Genomic DNA, 19,908 nt, shown 5'->3' with positions numbered 1-19,908 from the left:
CCCTTTCTCAAATGCACTAATATTTTTTGCTTTACCTCTCTTCCCCATTCATAGTAGTGTGTTTTAAGACAAACGGCTGCCCTGCTCAGCCTGATCTGTCCGTTCTCGTCCTTCAGAGACAGCATTCCCGGGAGTGCGTGGGTCACAGAGGAGTTTGAGGTCACGTGGCCACAGGTGCTGGTCAGTGCGCACAGCGTGGCCTTGGCCTGGGTGGAGGGCCGGAGCATCAGGGGGCAGAAGACCACTGCAGTGGACCCTCGCAAGATCGGATCACTCAGAGTCAAAGACCACCTGGCTGCAGTAGAGTCAGTACAGTTGTATACACTGTCCTCTGCTAATACTGGCACCCCAGATATAATCTGGCAATTCACACTCCAAAAAGGAAATGTTGACTTTAGTTAAAGCAACCCGGGTAACTTTGTGGAGGTAGCAAGTCACCTGCTTGATTCCATTGAAGTAGAAGGTTAAAACCCTACTTCGGAACATTCTCTCTGAAGATAAAGTTAAAATGCATATGTTCATTATGAAGAAATACATTTATTTATAGGTAGACTATGTAACTTTTCTGGAGGGAGTTTCACCACTTGCCTGTCTCCATGCAAATGTAATTTCTTTGCCTGAAATGTTACACAGTATGGCATTACATTTATCTAGTTTTTATTTACACCGGTGTTCTTATTGCTAATAGTAATGAATACATTAATTCAAAGTATGTGAGCAGACTCCACAAATCTGACTTATATATTAACTTTGTGGAATCACCTGCTGGTCTCCATGGAGATAGATGTCATTCTGTGGAACATTCCAGACTAAACAATAACATCTCCATGGAGAGAAGCAGGTGGCGGACTCTTCTCCAGAAATGTTGTATTCAGCTTTAAAGCCAACTTAAAATTTTAGGAGTGCAGATAAGTTTGTGATAAAGGAGAGATTCTGTGATATTTTTATATAGTGCCTTTTCCAGCCTGTTTCAAAGTTTTTTTTACATGTTACTCTTACATACTCTTCAATCATAATTATTGGCCTGATGCTCGAAAACCCTGGTTTGAACTTGCCTCTGGGCACTATGTTGAGTAGAAAGCAAAAACATTTGTTACGATGTAGAGTGAAACTAAACTATTTTTTATATACGGTCCTTGCTCATGTTTGTCAGGGGTGCCTTTGCAGAGGACGGTACAATCTCAGAGCAATAAAAGTGTGTTGTAGATATTTAGAACAAAGAACAGACTTTTATAGTTCTACAATTTCCTGTTTATGTTGTGTTGACAGGTGGCTAATGCAGCTTCCATTTATCGATGATCGCAGAATGGCCCTCTATGGAAAGGTTACCAAACACAATACTGTTGAAGTAGTGTTTGTTTTGGTTTGTGTTGTGAGGTCAATGGGGGAGGATCCATCATCATGTTTCGAGAAAATGTTATTGCTTTGCCTGGAATGTTCCACCGTATGGTACAAACTTTAGGGCTGTAATCAACTAAAGAAATTCTTGGTTGACTGAAGACCTGCCCTGCCCATCGATTAGTCAGCTAAAAGGGGGGCATTGTAAAAACTTGTCAGTATCTATGATCTGACCCAAACTGCACTCAAAATACTACAACTGCAGGAGGATCAATCCAAAAACTATTTAACTATTTAAACAGAAAGTGCTAGTGCTAGATTAAACTCATGGTTCACTTTCATTCCCAAATCTCCAGCTAACTCACTCAATTAATTGGCTAAATGACTAAAGTTGTATAGCACTGATAAACGTATCTCTCAATTACATGCATTTTTACAGAGCTCAGATTATCACACATCATCAACATTTTTAGTTAGCTTTATATTAAACAAATGGAGATTTTAAGATGCTAAATGCTAAACTTAGTGTTAATTCAAAATATATACTGTAATAAATGTATTTACCACTACTGACCCAGTAGTGTATGGGGTTGTTTCATGGCTCTTTTGTTAACTTTTTCTTACACTGTTTTTGCTATTATCTCTATGGGCATTTTGCACCGCTGCCTAAAAACATGGCCTATTTTGTTATTTTTGATGTTCCATTCAGAGCTCTGTATTCCAAAAAATACTATATTTGGTGGGGTTGGCTGCTTGTCTCAGTGGAAATAGCTACGTTTTTTTTTTTGGTAATTTGTGCAACATTCCAGGCAAAACAACAACACTTCCGCTCTGCACGAGAAAACTCCCATAGAGTCCCTTTAAAGTTTGCCTTTTGAGAAATATTTTCCATTATGTCTTACCCCCAGGCGTTTGGTGGTTATTTAACTCTAAAGATGTTAGCTGCCACGGATAATCTGTTTCAGTGCGCTGCGGCAGTCGCTCCGGTCACAGACTTCAGACTCTACAGTGAGTAAAGACAAGAACCATTCACTCTTTATTACTATACTGAAGTGTAATGTGCAACAGCGATCTGTGTACAATTGCACTCTGTGTTTCAGGTGCAGCCTTTTCAGAGAGGTACTTGGGTCTACCTGCAAAAGAGGAGCATGCTTATTCGGTAAGGGTCCACTTCTCCCACACTAGAGCTGCACAATTTTTGAGAAAAAAATAATTTATTTTTCTGATAGTACTGATTAGATGTGCAATGTAAAAGTAGAACATTTAAGAGAAAACTGAAATATGAATGGATAATTAACATAAGGGTCCCATGCATTTCAGAACATTTTTTGTTTTGCAGCTTATGTTTATCTTGATATTAAAGCTGTTTTCATTGTATATCTCTCACCTTGGATCGTAAAAAGTGAAACAGTTACTATATATATATGTAGCATTATATGTAGCATTGCATTATATTAGTACTAATACTACGTATTGGTCTTATTTCTTATTTTGTTTATTTGTAAAGGGACAGTTCATATTAATGAACATTTATAAAATGTAAATATGTATAAGTTATAGCAAAAGTGGTTCATTTCCATCTTCATAGATGTAAAACAGTCTATAGGACAGGGAAAAGAGCAGCAACAATTGTACAAAAGCAAATGCAACACACCAGCGCACTCACTATACATACAATTATAGAACAATTCACTTGACATTAAAAGATAATTTAAACCAACAACCCCTCAACATAGAAATGTGATTTAGTTATACATGGTGACATATTTGACCCTCAAACAACCACTGTTTTAAAGCCTTTGAAAATGCTGTTGAGAGCTCTCGTATATGAGCAGCCAGTGTGTTCCATGTCTGACCTGCTTCATAAGCAAAAGCAACTAGTCAAACAATTATTTTTATTGTGCTTGGACATTTAGTTTTTTCATATAGAATTCAACCATTTAAAGGTAAAATGTAACAAATGGAGCCTTCCATATAGTCTTATCGTCTCAATTTGGTTGAATAACAAAATCAAAACTGCAGAAGAAACATCCTTGTAATGGATGGTATCTGTGTTATAGCAGATACTGATACTGGAAAATAGTCAAAATAGTCAAGAAATCAGTTAGTCTTACATATTTTGAATAATTGTTAAAGCAATGTTTTATACCTATAACCTTTTTTTACTTTATTAAAAATAGCCTACCTCATGTATTTGTTTTCAGATGGCTTCATTGTTAGGGGAGATAAACAAACTGAAAGATGAAAATTTTCTTATAGTCCATGGAACAGCAGATGGTAAGAATGCTATGTTCTGCTATGCTTTCTTGAAAATTATAGTAGTATAAACATAGTGATAGATAGAATAAAATGTACCCTCTATTTCAGCCAGGGTCCACTTCCAGCACAGTGCGGAGCTGCTGAGTCGCTTGGTGAAAGTGGAGGCCAACTACTCTTTGCAGCTCTACCCAGATGAGGGCCACGTCTTGAAGGATCCTCGGAGCGTTGTTCACTTCCAGAGGACAGTCGTGAACTACCTGCACACCTGTCTGCAGCACAGCATTTACCCAGAGCCAGAGGAGGAAGAGGAGGAGGAAGATGACTAAACGTTATGCTTAAAACATTAGACTGAGTGAATCTTATGCACGGCCTCTGGGTCACATCACAGGCACAACAGCACAGGACTGGGGACCAAACATAAATATATTCAGACAACATGCTTTCCTACGTATGAACCACACAATTATTTCTGCTGTGATGAACGCCTCGGCCAAATAAACTATGGGCCTCTGATTCTGCAAAAGTTTACATTTAGAACATGCATGTCATATTGGCTGCATGATGTGGAGTAGTTTACAATGAATTATATTTCTTTCCTTCATCAGGGTTACATGTGCACAAATCTGCCAATAAAGACACTTGAAGATTTTTTACAACCTATGTTCACCAAAATCCTGTTGTCTCTTTTTACTATTGACTGAAATTGCTATGCTCTTTTAGGATATTAAACTTGCAACTCTCCAATGCATTTGAAAGTCCACCTCACCTGTTTAATTGGTCACTATAACATTTCTTCAAAATGTGTGTTCCCCTGTTTCAGAAGTTGATTATTTATTTATTTAAAGTATGTATTAAAATGTGCCAAATGCACTTTTGTGCACTTTATTCTCGTACATGCATCAAATGCCCACATGAGAATGATGTATTCTGCCAGAGTCAGACTGATGAAGTACAAACCAATGCATTACATTGTATCTTTATTTATATGTATGTGGGTGATGTTTGCTTTTGATAAATACATTTCCGTTGTAGTTTTGTTCAAAAGACTGTACAGAAACTGCATGTCGCTGTTTTGAAAATGGCCATGAGTCTAAGTCAGAATTTTTCCCAGAACCTGTATAATAAAGAGTTCCTCTTGTTTTGCAAAAGACTTTGTTACATCTTAATTATTTTATCTAAAGATTTAACCACATTTTTGTCATTTGTAAGGGGTTTGTTTGCTCTTGGTGGGTATTAATGACATACATTTACCTGAAAAAATATTTTCTGTTATGATTGTGGAGCAATTTGTACCGTTTTATCACACTATATTTAAGTAACAGTATTTTAAAGCAGCAATAGCCTAATCTTGCTTAAAATAAAATCAACAAACACCAACAGTAAAGCATAAAACAACTATCAAAACACAGTGGCCTATTCTGAATTATTTTTTCACTCTCACTTACCTTTAATTAACATTATGTTAAAAGTAACAATACTCTTATTCAAGTAGCCTGTCACTCTGGTCTACCCATATCTGACAACTCAATACACTATTCCTTTTACAGTATTAGATCTGTATGACTTGACTGTCCCTCACACATCTACCACCACATATGACACGGAGGGCGGGACATCGTGAGCCTCGCCGCTGATACAGCCAATCACAGCTCGCTTTGTCACACTTACGTCCGGGCCCTGAACCAATCAGCACCGCGGCTTTGTCCGGGCCCGGATCCCTCTTCAACCTTCTTCTGGAGGGGCACCTTCAACCCAGCTTCGCGGTGCACGGGCAGCGGCTTCCTAAGTTCTAAAGAATTACTTCAAATATCACCATTCCTCTGCCACGATGTCCTTTCTCAGTATCAGCCGGCTAGCACCCAAAATCCTCGCTTCCAAGGTATGAGGATGACAAACTGTACGGATATTTGCTTCAGAAATGGACTTGAAGTTAACCTAAGCTAACGCTGTCATATCGGCTAACAGCCTAGCATGTTAGCTTAGCATTAGCTTACACACACACATTGTGAAATGCTATGGCTAATAATTGATGAGCGGCTTATGACTAGTTCATTTATTCACCACGTTTATATAACATTATTTATCCTGTTTGGAAATTGGAAGTTAAATTCACAGCGATATATGTGTAGTGAGTGTTATTTATACTGGCCTTGTGTTAGAATCATGTTTCTATAAGTCAGTGAGATAGATATTAGCTGGCACAATAAACAAAATGAGAGAAAACACATGACATGTTTAAGCCTCACCCAAAACCTTCAATACATAACTCGGATTGTTCATCATTACATTAAAATGGCATGCTTACTCTTGTCTAGTCCACGCTGCATGACCTTCAAATGCAGTCAAAATATTAGTCAAATCACCAAACATTGCGTCTTTAAATCACGTTTGACACATATTAGATTATCTGTAGTCTTAACGTAGCCTCATTGTAGTCAGTTGATTTAGTCTGCAAATTCGTAAATAGATGGTACTCTTTGTTTAGAATGTTGTCAAACTGCATTTTAAAGTGTTTCAGTCAGTTAAGTTTCATACATATATGAAAGGCGTTTCAATAGAGGGATAGGTCGTCAGAAATATTATATGGTCAGTGACTTTGATGTATAGAGCACTGTATCCTGTACAGTAACCTTGGGTGACCAAAAGCTATTGTCTTCTTACCCTACTGCCCCTTTAACCTAAGCACTTTATGTAATTACTTGAACTCTGAGGGAACGCACAGAAGTTGTTTGTTTATCTTATCAATATTTAAATTAGGCATATGTAACCAGTGTCATTCTCTCCTGTGCTTATCAGGGCAATCTTTGCCTAGTCAGAATCCTTATTAGGAATGTGCTCTAAATTGCACAACATAAATCATAAAATACATTTTTTGTGCTGTCATAAAACCATAAACCTTCCTTTACCTGATCTCAAATGATTAATAAATCTAGCACTTTACGGTGGTTCTAGATGCCACTTTTGGATCATGTTAAATTCTCATTGAAACTTGTAATTACAAAATACTTATTTTTTGACCTAAACAAGCTTAAATGGGCTCGTAACGTCCCTTATGGATCAATGAACATTTCTAAGATCACAAAACAAACAGCTTTTGTTTTTATCTCACGAAAATAGGATTTCAACTAACAAGTTATTTAGCCGTCAACTAGTAACCAATTATTACTATTGTCCATTGATATTGTTAAAATACATTTTAAATCAAATAAAGGTTGAAATGTGGTGACTAAAGGCTTTTAAATATTGAATAATCAAAATGCAGTTTGGTCCCTTTTAAATGTTGGCTTGTCCCCATTATTCTGATTTATTGTAGCAGCCTTATGAAAAAGATTTAAACTTTGACAGACAATGTATTGACTGTATGAATGTATGTACTAGTGGTTTGCATAGCACTAAATCAACATATAGAACGAACTATTTTTCAGTTTGTTTCTCACAAATTGGTACCCTAGACTATAATCTGACTTTGACATCTGATATTCTCACAGATATTTTAATTACATTTTCTAATTAAATATGCCACCTATCGAGAGTCTAGACAGACCTTGGTTGCACCTGTGCTATGTTGACTAGGGCTTAACTTCAAACACTTCTAATTAGCTAAAACTTCCATGTGCAGCAGATGGTGAATGAATGAATGAACAGAGTTGGTGCTATTTAAAAAGGAGCTGTTATGTAATGAGGTCTGAGGAGTCATGTGCAGAACTGAAGGCTGTGGGAAGGCCTTTTTGTTTGAATGGGGCCTGTCAGGTTATGTGAAGTTTAGGGAGGGTTTTTGTCATCCTTGGGGCAGCTGGGCAATCCTGTTTTAGGTACAGCAAGCTCCAATGCTCCTCTTACCGCTCTGTCCTTCAGGATTTGGCCACAATAAGATGAGATAGGCCTACTCCACTGTCACTGCCTGAGCCTGATTTATGGACTGACTCCCTGCAGCGTATAGTAGACTGTACTGTAAAGTTGTGCCAAATAGTTTAATATAATTGGACGGTTTCTTTTATTGTTTTTAATTGAAGTGCATTTTAATTGTGTTGCCAAGGGAGCACTAAATTGCATTCCTTAATGTTTTACCTGTCATTTATCTTTACAGAATGCTGCTTACATCCTTGTGGCTGCCAGAAATGCCAGTGCATCAACTACAGTAAGTTTAGTTCTGTGTGTGTCTAAAGTTGAAACCAGAAGTTTAAATACACTTTATAAAAAGACCCGGATTATGTTTTACTGTTTTAGGTTAATTATAATTACCAAAATTATTTCTATTTGCTAAATGCCAGAATAATGAGAGAAGAGATTTTTTAGACAAGTTTTCATTACTTTCTTCAAAGTCAGAAGTTTACATACATTTCATTAGTATTTGGTACCATTGACTTTAAACTGTATGACTTGTGTCAAACATTTTGGACATCCTTTCACAAGCTTCTCACAATAGTTGGCAGGAATTTTGGCTCATTCCTCCTGACAGAACTGGTGTAACTGAGCCAAGTTTTAAGGCTGCCTTGCTCGCACATGTCTTTTCAGGTTTGCCCATCCATTTTCAATAGGATTGAGATCAGGCCTTTGTGATGGCCATTCCAAAATACTGACTTTGTTATCCTTTAGTCACTTTGTCACCATTTTGGCAGTATACTTCAAGTCATTGTCCATTTGGAGGACCTATTTGCGCCTAAGCTTTAACTTCCTGGCTGATGTCTTGAGATGCTGTTTCAGTATTTCCTCATAATGCTCTTTCCTCATGATATCATCTATTTTGTGAAGTGCACCAATCCCTCCTGCAGCAAAACAACCTCACAACATGATGCTGCCACTCCTGTATTTCACAGTTGGGATGGTGTTCTCAGGCTTGCAAGTTTCCCGTTTTTACTCCAAAGGTAATGATGCTCATTATGGCCAAACCATTCATTTTTAGTTTCATCAGTCCACAGGACATGTCTCCAAAAATTTTAAATTAAGGTCCCTTTATGAATTTGCAAACTGTAATCTGGCTTTTTTATGTTTCTTTTGGAGTAATGGTTTCTTCTTGGCAGAGTGGCCTTTTAACCCATGTTGCTACAGTACCCGTCTCACTGTGGATTTTGACACACTCTTACCAGCTTCAGCCAACATCTTCATAAGGTCTTTTACTTTTGTTCTTGGGTTGATATGCACATTTTGGACCAAAACACATTTATCTCTGGGACACAGAACCCGTCTCCTTCCTGAACGGTATGATGGCTGGACATTCTCATGGTATTGATACTTTCGTATAGTTGTTTGAACAGATGAATGTGGCACCTTCAGGCATCTAGCAATTGCACCCAAGGAGGAACCAGACTTGTGCAAGTCCACAGTTCTCTTCCTGATATCTTGGGTGATTTCTTTTGACTTTCCCATGATGTTACACAAAGAAGCAGTGTGTTTCAGGTGTATCTTCAAATACATCCACAGGTGTGTCTCTAATTAACTCGGATGTTGTCAATAAACCTATTAGAAACCAAAGACATGACTTCATCATCTGGGTTTTCCCAAATTGTTTAAATGCATATTAATCTAACTGTATGTAAACTTCTGACTTTGAACAAAAGTAATGAAAAATTGTCTTTAAAAAATCCTTCTCATTTTTCTGGCATTTAGCAAATAGAAATAATTGTGTTAATCCTAATTGACCTAAAACAGGAAAAGTTTAGTCTGCTTTTTCTCACTGTCTGACACAAAATCAAACACATGTGTCTTTGTATAGTGTATGTAAACTTCTGGTTTCAAATGTATGTAAATATGTGTTTACAAATTGTGTGTAGGGCAGCTTTTAAAAAATAAAATAAATTTTTTAATGGTAGTGCTGCTTAGCATAATTGCAGTTCTCTTTTTAGTCTTTCTTAAATGCAGAAAGAACCAGTTTTTGTGGTGTATGCACCTTACGAAAACAAATAAAAATCTACAATGTAAACAAGACAATGTTGCACCAATGTTTAACTAATTTGCCCCAAAATATAACCCATTGCAATTACAAATTATTGATTCATATTTTTTTTTCCTCAGAATTTAAAGGATGTTTTGGCTGACCTCATCCCCAAAGAACAGAACCGCATTAAGAACTTCAAGCAACAGTATGGCAAAACAAACATCGGCCAAATCACTGTTGATATGGTGAGTCACTACAATGGAACTATGTCCCATGAATTGGGCCTGTGGACATAAAACTGAAGGGCAAACAAGACTAATACCATATCTGATTATGATGTCTATGATTTCAATAGTTTGTAAATATTTGAATTACTCTCCTCAAACTGCCCTTATATGGGACCTGACTCAAGTTGTTGATATAGTAATTATCTTGACAGGCCTACCGTTTGTGTCTCATGTTTGCCTTTTGATTCACAGGTTTATGGAGGGATGAGAGGAATGAAGGGGTTGGTGTACGAGACCTCTGTTTTAGATCCAGAAGAGGTCAGTGACAATTGAATAACTCTTGTTATAATACTCCATCTTCACTAGGACTCTGCAATCAATCTTTGATGTTCCCTGTATTCAATAGGTTATTATTGTCAATGTTAAGCTTACTTTGGAGATTGAAATTTGTTGTATAGCAGTGATTTATTTCTTCAGGAGGCCATTCAAAATTGTAATTCTGTATCATTTATTTACATTTTTTTAAAATGATTTTAATAAAATTGAATCGATAATCGTCATGGATCAATATGTGAGCATCTTTTTTTCTCTCTCTCTCCTCACCAGGGTATTCGTTTCAGAGGCTACAGTATCCCCGAGTGCCAGCAGCTGTTGCCCAAAGCTCCTGGAGGAGAGGAGCCACTGCCTGAGGGGCTGTTCTGGCTTCTGGTGACGGGACAGGTGCCCACAGAGGAACAGGTGAGACCAGACCACCACTTTGTTTTATGGACTAGAGGGTCCCAAACTGTGTCAGATAGTGCTGTAGTCTACCCGTTGATTAGTGGACTAAAAGGGCAGTTCTGTGAAACTCACAAAGGCTCTCAATCCACATAAATAAAATCAAATATATCAAATCAAATGTAAATAAAACAATTTAACAAAACCACAAGGTGTCAAGGGATGTCAGGATCCGGCTAAAACAAATTGATTTGATAAAATTGGTCACATACTATATTTTTTACAGTACCAGTATATTGGTATTAACATGAGATTTTACCTTTTTCCATTCATTTTGTGCATAACACTAAAGATGCCCTGTAGTCTCTATATTCCCACCATATAGCACAGATGGGTTGTTGTACTTATGTTTTGCTATACTCAGGGCTTGGACACTACTGTTTATCCTGGTTTATTTTAGATTCAGTCAAAGTATCCTAGATTATAGTGTTGGTTCCATAATATATGAAAATGTCTTGGGTTTTTTTCTACAGGTGAACTGGGTGTCCAAAGAGTGGGCAAAGAGAGCTGCTCTTCCATCTCACGTGGTCACGATGTTGGACAATTTCCCCACAAACCTTCACCCCATGTCCCAGTTCAGTGCTGCTATCACAGCTTTGAACAGCGAGAGCAGCTTCGCACGGGCGTACTCTGAAGGAGTGCACAAGTCCAAGTACTGGGAGGTCAGTCCAGATGCATACTGAGACGTTATTACTGGCCAGTACTAGGGATCGGCAATATAGTCAAAAATAATTTACCATTTTTATTCCCCACATATTGATTCATCTTGATTTTCACTTATATTTTTTCTTTTTCAAAAAATGTGTTGTTGAAAGTGTTAATTTCATGGACACAAAGAAGATTCAAATTTGATGAATTGCCCAGCCCCTACCACAAATGATAATTTTACCTATTGACTTGAAATTTTATTTTTGGTATGATGACTGCCTCCAGTGACACTGACAAAATAACCAAAAAGCAGGATTAATCTAAACATACAATTTGTAAATAAATAAATAAATAAATACTAACTGCAAAAAATAAATGGCAGAATGAAGTTTTAGTAGTTGGGATACATCTAGAATGAGACACAGATGTTATAGAAAAATAGCCAAAAGTTCCCCACTATTAGAAAAAAAAAATATTGACCCCCCCAAAAATTATTGTTCCATTTTCCTCCTTTTCAACAGTATGTAACAGCCTGTAATAACATGTAATTACCTTGTAAACGTTATACATTTACCAATAAATTGTTGCAGTTGTAGCATTATTCAGTTATTAAATACTGTACTTAATCCATGTTTAAAATTTGTTTCTCCTTAGCTTTGTTTGCGTTTTGTTCTTGTAGTTTGTTTATGAAGACTCTATGGATCTGATTGCCAAACTGCCCTGCATCGCAGCTAAGATCTACCGTAACTTGTACCGTGAGGGCAGCAGCATTGGAGCCATTGACTCAAACCTGGACTGGTCCCATAACTTCACCAACATGTTGGGCTACAGTGACGCGCAGTTCACTGAACTCATGCGCCTCTACCTCACCATCCACAGGTACATAATCAAGATGTATTTATGTATGCCATTTTAAAGTGTCTAAACTCCGCCCCTAACCACATTTCAAATTGTGCTGCTAAACTGAGCAGTACTTGAAGGGCTAAAGAGAGCTAGTGGAGAGGAGGGGTGTGGTCTGGAGGTATAAGAACAGTATGATTGGTCTAACGGATTTCCAGACTTCAATTCTGCCCCTGCGGTTATGAGGACAGTCTTTCGTGATGTCAGCAACTACTGGAAATTGCAGAGGTCACTGAAGGCAGCGCAAGATTAGATTTATGGTAAAAGCCAAAAGTAAAATCTGCCTACTAAACAAAAAGTTGTCGGAGTGAAGACGTTTCGCTGCTCATCCAAGCCACTTCTTCAGTTCTGGTCAGATTGCTGGTGGACACTGCCTTATATCTATCTGAAGTTAGGAGCTAACTACACTGAGCCTGGAAACTGCTATTGTTTACAGTTTCTGTTTGTACTCTAGGCCTGTTGAGCTAAACTAAGTGTGCACTGTGCCTGAGACATACTTAGCATATTCATTCAACTTTTAATGGGTGCTTTCACACCTATTGGCATCCTGACTAGCTCTGTTGTTCTCTTTGTTTCCTTTGGGTCTGAGGACCTTCTCCTCCTCCAGTTGAAAGATTTTACTTTTGGCTTTTACTATGGATCAGACCTGGATGACTGAGGGATTACACAGACAACTTAGATTTATACATTTTTACCAGAAAGCTGCAAATTTACCTAGTTTCCACTAAAGTAGCCAAAACTATTAAAAAAACTATTAAAATGGCATATACAGTTTAGTAGAGGAGTGGATTTAGTGTATAGTTCCAATTTACTGGTGAAACTTCATTAGGACCAATTTAACCAGTGCTCTTTGATGGGACTAAATGATCGATTACATGTCACTATAATCAAATCTCAAAGGCAGCTATTGTTTGGGTAATAAAATTTCCTGCAAGATTCAGCCTGCATGGTGATTACATCTGCTATTCTGTGGTGCCCTGTAGCTATGACTGAAATTAATTTACTACTTGTGTAAGATGTTCATATTTGTTTTCTCTCAAATGTTAAGGTGCACTATGTAACTTTTATGCCACCGGCTTGTCTCCATGGAGATGGTATTGCTCTGCCTAAAATGTCCCACAGTATGGCTTTAAATTGGTAACATGGCCTTGTCTGCACGAACATGTAAAAGACAGAGGCAGGCCTGCTCATAGAAAGAAATGTTTAGTTGTTTTTTTTCTTTGAGTTTTTGGATACTTTTAATGCCATACTATGCAACATTCTAGGCAAAGCAATTACTTATTTAGTGTAACTTTCTTTTAAAAGTAGATGTTTTGTTTAAGCTTTAAATGTAATTCAAATTTTTTTTCCAAAAAGGCATTTTTTAAAAATCATTTAAGGTTTAATCTTTGACCATCTTTTAACACTTTATTTCTTCAGTGACCACGAGGGAGGAAACGTGAGCGCTCACACCAGTCATTTGGTCGGCAGCGCTCTGTCTGACCCCTACCTCTCCTTCAGCGCGGCTATGAATGGCCTGGCTGGTCCTCTGCACGGTCTGGCCAATCAGGTACGGAATCACACTTTTAACAAAAGCTTAAATATTTACTTTGTTCAGTTTTATTAATTTTTCCTGTAACATATTGCATGTACTTTCTGCTGTGCCCATTAGGAGGTGCTGGTGTGGCTGACGGCACTGCAGAAGGAGCTTGGAGGAGAGGTGTCCGATGAGAGGATGAGGGATTACATCTGGAACACACTCAAGTCTGGGAGGGTAAAAAAAAAATTATTTCTGTAATATATTTGTTTTGAAGATGGCAATTAACTTGATTTTGCACATGTTTCTTTCCTTTTTTGTTTAATTTATTCACAGGGCATGTTTTTTGTCTGCCAAAGCCTCAAAAGTGTCAGTACGAGAGATGACAAATGCATGCATTTTTTTCACATGTATTATACTTATTATACATTACTTTCAGCATAAGCATTGGTTCCATGGGAAATTGGCAAATGGAAGATAAATATTACAAGATCATTTACTAGAGGACAATTTTTGATCTTTTTCATAACTCTTTTTTGTCAATAGATCGTGTCTCATCCCTGTAAAATATTTCTGTATTTTTGTGGTAAATTTTATAGTGAATAAATATTTGTGTAATATTTAGTCTAGAAAGATATATACAGGGTCACAACAATGTGTTATCAGCAAAATCGGTTGATGTAGACATTCTTTTGAGTCAATATGACAGGTACATACACTGCCTGGCCAAAAAAAAAAGGTCACACTCTTAATATTTTGTTGGACCGCCTTTAGCTTTGATTACAGCACGCATTCACTGTGGCATTGTGACATTGCAGAAGCGAAATCGAAACAAGATTTATTTCTATCCAGTGCTGCTTTTATTTTTCACCAAGATGTTGCAGTGATGATGGTAGAGTCTGAGCGCTGCACAAAGCCTTGTCCAGTACATCCCAAAGATTCTCAATGGGGTTAAGGTCTGGACTCTGTGGTGGACAATCCATGTGTGAAAATGATGTCTCATGCTCCTGAACCACTCTGTCACAATTTGAGCCCGATGAATCCTGGCATTGTGATCTTGGAATATGTGCCATCAGGGAAGAAAAAAATCCATTGATGGAATAAACTGGTCATTCAGTATATTCAGGTGTCAGCTGAACTCATTCTTTGAGCAGACTGTTGCTGAACATAGACCTGACCCACTGGTGGAGGCTCGTACCTATTTGCTTAGTTAAATCCAGGTAGCGACTTTTTTTGGCCAGGTGTGGTGTACATAGAATTAAAATGTAATTATTTTCCCACTATTTCCAATCTGTAACATGCTACTCTTATGTAGGTGGTTCCTGGTTATGGCCACGCCGTCCTGAGAAAGACAGACCCTCGTTACACCTGTCAGCGTGAGTTTGCCCTGAAGCACCTGCCCAACGACCCCATGTTCAAACTGGTGGCTCAGCTCTACAAGATCGTTCCGAATGTCCTCCTGGAGCAGGGCAAGGCCAAGAACCCTTGGCCCAATGTGGACGCTCACAGCGGAGTGCTACTGCAGGTGGGTCCTTTTTTTGGTCTGTTCCATATCGATGCCTCATTTTATTGGCCTGTAATTCTTCAAAAGTATTTAATGTTAATCACCCAAAAAGCACTGTGATTAGCAGTTCGAACCTCAGATTTTACATGCGTCTATGCATGGACCAGTGTAAGGCAAGGCATCTTCATAGCGCACATTTCATAGAAAACAGCACCTCTATGTGCTTTACATTAGAGAAAGAGAAAAAAAAAGTTACAAGAGATCACAGTAATGGTATAGTCACAATTCTTAGCTTGAGCTCAAGTGTTTAGCACAAAATTTTGTGTATAACAACAGGTTATGTTGGGTCCAGACATGCAGGGAATGATTGGGCCTAGTCTAAAGTCTAGAAAAGTGCATACTGTCATGTCCGTGGCCAAGACACTTCACTTTTCCTGTTTGTGGTAATTGGCAGCCTCCCAGGGCAGCTGTGACGACAGTAGTAACCTGAAACAACCCCATTACCTGCGGTATTGCTACTGACAATTGGCATTTATCACTCTGTATAATAGTTTTGAGTGAAAGCTGTCTGGGATAGTTGGCATCTTTTAATATTTTTATTGGGCTCAAATGCTCTATATTAAAATGGTTTTCTTCCCCATCTCTTTGCAGTACTATGGCATGACAGAGATGAACTACTACACTGTGCTTTTCGGCGTGTCCCGAGCTCTGGGTGTGTTGTCTCAGCTGATTTGGAGCAGGGCCCTGGGCTTCCCTCTGGAGCGCCCCAAATCCATGAGCACAGACGGACTCATGAATCTGGTGGGAGCGAAGTCTGGCTGAACCACCTTGGGAGGCCAGCAGGGGTCAGTGAAGGGTGGGAGGAACTGGAAATATCCCCAAAAACGAAAAGCAGACGTAGGATTTCAACTTTAACTACTACAGGTTCAAAGATGGTACACTTTTAATGATATTTCACATAAAAAGGGTCTTTTGATTTGCAACAGAATTTGATTACTTTATTGTTAACCACTGACTAGTTTAAAGTTCATACCACTATGTCTGCTAGCGTTGTTAGCATCTTCAAACCTTAATGTAAGGATATGTGTCAGCTGGAACCATGTTGTGAACTTTGAAAAGGCATTTAAAGGGAAACATGGGAGGTCAATTACACTTCCAGTATATTTGTTTTAAGATATGGTGTTAAAATGTGAGATGAGCCTTTTCTGCTTTGGGGCAAATAATACACTGACTTCTTTGAATGCTACAACCTGGAGATATTTACATTTACAAATCCAGTTTTATTTTCTTTCTATGCAAAGTTGTCATCCCAGTAAATCCACATGCTTCACTCCCATTGTAAAACACTCCAGCTCAAAACTATTGGACTGCTCAAAACCTACAAACCATTTAAATGACGCTGCCCCTTTAAAATTTTGGTCTCATGTCCTCTATGATCAAAATGATGACACTGCCAGTCAAAAGTTTGGACACAATTTTATATTTATGTTTTTATTTTCATGATCATTTACATTGTAGATCCTCACTGAAGACATCAAAACTATGAATAAACACATATAAAATGTAATAATCAAAAAGTAAGTACATTTTATATTTTACAGTCTTCAAAATGGCCACCCTCTTTGATCACTGCTTTGCACACACTTGGTATTCCACTGATGAACCCTGACAAGGGACAGCTGAGATGTGAAAACCACAGGCACAGTTCAATAGACCCAGCCAACAAAGAGTTTACAAATAGGAGTGTTAGTTTCAGCGTAGTTGGCTCCTCCCTTCAGATGGATAAAAGGCAGTGTCTATCAACAATCTGACCAGAACTGAAGAAGCGGCTTGGATGAGCAGCCAAACGCCTTTACTCAAAAACTGTTTATCCAGTTGACAGAATTGAATTTTTCTTTTACCATAGATCATGCTTGGACGACTGATGGATTACAGACATTTCAGGTGACTTCATCAAGAAACTCATTGAGGTCAAGGGTTTGCAGAGCTGGCGACAAAGCAAAGGGTGGCTACTTTGAGAGATCTGAATACAAAATATATAACATTTAGTTATTTAACTTTTTTTGTTGCTGTCTAATCTCATACATCTTGTTTCATATATTTGATCTCTTCAGTGTGTATCTACCAAAAACAAAGTAGTAAACAACAGAAAAAGATTCTGTCCAAACTTTTCACTGGTAGTTTTATAAATATCTTTATTTTTCCCATATAAAACCTGTTAAATCATTGTTTAGAATTACTATGAATCAATAATGTACAGTACATGTAGATGCTATATTTAGGCTGATTACCTTGCAGCAGATGGTAGCATTAAGAGCAAGTTTGAATGGACACATGAATTGGGTTCTGCTATCCCATTAAATTGTATTTTAGCTTGTTTATTTCCCAACGAGAGAGCGCTTTCAACATCGACTACTCCAAAACAAGCACTTGATTGGAATCTTACTAATTAGTAGCTGTAGAAAACCCTAAGATTGTATTCCAAGATATTTTGTGGTGTTTGAAAATGTTAAGTTTTCTCATTTTGTGGACTTATTTATACAGTGTACATAGGTATATACTTGTATATGTATAGCTTGAATGTATTAACGTGCATACCTTTTACTAATACCACAATAGTTTGGCACAATTGTCCATTCACATTGGTCACTTATTGTACAAAAGAACAAATTTGAAAACTGCAGCTATGTTGTAAATACACAATCTTTGACTAGCCAGGTGCTATTTCTCAGGAGTTTCAATCAATTCAAACTTGCTCTCGACGTCTATCTGCTGTCCCTAGATTATCCAGCACTCCATTTTGTCAAGTCATCAATCTGAAATTAGTTTAAACCAAAGCTAATGTTTTTAACCTTATTTGTTTGGCTTTGTACGTGTGGTGTTTGGCATTGTAGCTAACATGATTGTTTTGATCGTAGAGGAGCAATAAGCTTTGGTTCTTTGTAACATAAATAAAATCATTGCGTTTGGGGATGTGATGTAGAAGGGTCAAACGGGCAAGAAAAGAATATTGGAAAACTTCACAAAAAATGGAAAATAAAAGGTTTTATTAACAAGTCTGTTTTTGTCTTTTGTAAAAGAGGTTTACAACTGATGTCGAATAGGACTCTATTTGACAGTTTTAAAAATCTATTGGGATTTACATTGTATTAAATTGCAACTGATAGAGCAAAGAATTATGGTCTACGTAGTCCTCAACATTCTATCACATGAAACAGCTTTTTTAACATTTGAAATATGACAAATGGGATTTAACTTGCTATCTGCTTTAAATAATGCTTTTTTGTTCATTATATTTTTGAGATCTTGGTTCATTTTTGTCACGCCAGTCCTCAAATTTTCCAGTAACTAGTTTTGCAGTAGTCTCTTGATTGCAGTATAGCTGGGGCAGTTTGGGGAAAAGTACCACATGACAGTATTAAAGAAACTAGTACACTGTGTTAAAAATCTGACATATATAAAATAGAGCCTTTTTTACCATTGTATCAATATATCAAGCATCAGACTTGTTTTGGAACAATTCAAATGTTAGTATCCTGAGAACACTGCACGAGACAACAGTGTTTTGTTTCTCCCCCCAACAGGTCACAAATATAGCAGTATTCCACACGCAAGTTTTGGATTTTGTTACATCCACATTTAAAATATTTATAAATCTTACGTTTAATTTCAGTGCAACAAAGTCTCTCAAATAACCCTCTGAACATACACGTGAATTCCTACTTTTAAATGTAATGACTAAATAAATGGTTTCAGTTGGCATAAAATGTTGGCAGTCCTTTACCTCTTCTGATGGGGTTATAAATAGCTTTGTGGCCCAAATACCACAACCCCACTCCAGTTTCTAGAGGGACTTCTTCCTGGTTTGTTCACACTGGTTAACACTGATGTTTGAACTTGTAAGTAAACTTTATATAGCGCTTTTCACAGATAACATTATGTCTTTTTATAGACTAGTGTTTCTCAGACTGGTACGCAAGCGCCTCTGCAGTTCAAATATTTGCTTTATATAGTCAGTTTTGCTGGGTTTCAGATGATATCACAAGAGTCTATAGGCCAATCATATTTAATACACATGGGGGTAGCTAAAATGATTAAAATGCAGACTTTAGTTGGAATACAGCAAGGTCTGATGTAAAGTCACTAATATAACTGACCAGGTCCAACATTTGTGAATTCACCTTTTGGGTATTTCACAGGAAAGTACAGTGTAACCACCAGTGTAGTCCTGGTTTAGACATGGTTTGGATCTGGTATTACTCAGAAGATTCAGTATTTTCGTAGGTTTTTTGTGCCTACAGTCTAATTCTAACATCGCTATCGCTCAAGATATTAGACTTTGTGAATAAAAGTGAATTAAAGCTACATTATGCAACTTTTTCTGGTGGAGAGTTCATCACTTACTCGTCTCCATGGAGATGCTATTGCTTTGCCAACATATTACACACACACACACAAAAAACATCTATCATCTGCGCATCTCCATGGAAATAGATGAGTGTAATGCTATCCTGTGGAACATTCCAGACAAAGCAATAATTTCTCCAGAGAGACAAGCATGTTGCAGACCCTCCCACTGAAAATGTTACATGAGTCAAAACATATATCATCAGGCTGCTTCCTTCCACCATAGTGAACAAGTGTCAGATTTTTAAACAAGATGCCCTTCCTTCTACAGACAGACACGTGACTTGAGGGAGCAATTTGGGTCAAGGATATGGCAACAAAAATAAAAGTGGCATTGTAAAAGCTGTAACGGGAACTACTAAAATGTGCTAAATTTAACCATGCCATAGCCACTGACTCATATGTTATAAAGTTGAACCTTTTGTATAACCTTTTTGATTATTGCAACACACAAATC

General features: G+C 37.6%; 2 protein-coding genes across 2 annotated transcripts in view; both read left to right on the top strand.

The window, feature by feature from the left end:
- LOC117373240 (inactive dipeptidyl peptidase 10) overlaps positions 1 to 4,724 on the top strand; it is a 50,853-nt gene extending 46,129 nt beyond the window's left edge. The window contains exons 20-25 of the mRNA XM_033969171.2: positions 117 to 305; positions 1,270 to 1,324; positions 2,247 to 2,346; positions 2,439 to 2,497; positions 3,543 to 3,615; positions 3,706 to 4,724. Of these exons, the coding sequence (XP_033825062.1) occupies positions 117 to 305; positions 1,270 to 1,324; positions 2,247 to 2,346; positions 2,439 to 2,497; positions 3,543 to 3,615; positions 3,706 to 3,923 (694 nt within the window). The 3' untranslated portion in view covers positions 3,924 to 4,724. The remainder of the gene's footprint in view (positions 1 to 116; positions 306 to 1,269; positions 1,325 to 2,246; positions 2,347 to 2,438; positions 2,498 to 3,542; positions 3,616 to 3,705) is intronic.
- Positions 4,725 to 5,299: 575 nt separating this feature from the next.
- cs (citrate synthase) lies at positions 5,300 to 18,100 on the top strand. The gene is made up of 11 exons (XM_033969169.2): positions 5,300 to 5,476; positions 7,685 to 7,735; positions 9,610 to 9,717; positions 9,952 to 10,017; positions 10,306 to 10,437; positions 10,950 to 11,138; positions 11,804 to 12,003; positions 13,444 to 13,573; positions 13,676 to 13,777; positions 14,856 to 15,065; positions 15,696 to 18,100. Exons 1-11 carry the CDS (start codon positions 5,426 to 5,428, stop codon positions 15,864 to 15,866), a joined length of 1,410 nt encoding a protein of 469 aa, XP_033825060.1. The 5' UTR covers positions 5,300 to 5,425; the 3' UTR covers positions 15,867 to 18,100.
- The last annotated feature ends 1,808 nt before the right edge of the window (positions 18,101 to 19,908 follow it).

The sequence above is a fragment of the Periophthalmus magnuspinnatus genome, chromosome 7 (assembly GCF_009829125.3).
Source record: "Periophthalmus magnuspinnatus isolate fPerMag1 chromosome 7, fPerMag1.2.pri, whole genome shotgun sequence".
Lineage (NCBI taxonomy): Eukaryota > Metazoa > Chordata > Actinopteri > Gobiiformes > Gobiidae > Periophthalmus > Periophthalmus magnuspinnatus.
The sequence above is the reverse complement of the archived record's forward strand: the minus strand, read 5'-3'. Positions and strand labels throughout refer to the sequence as shown.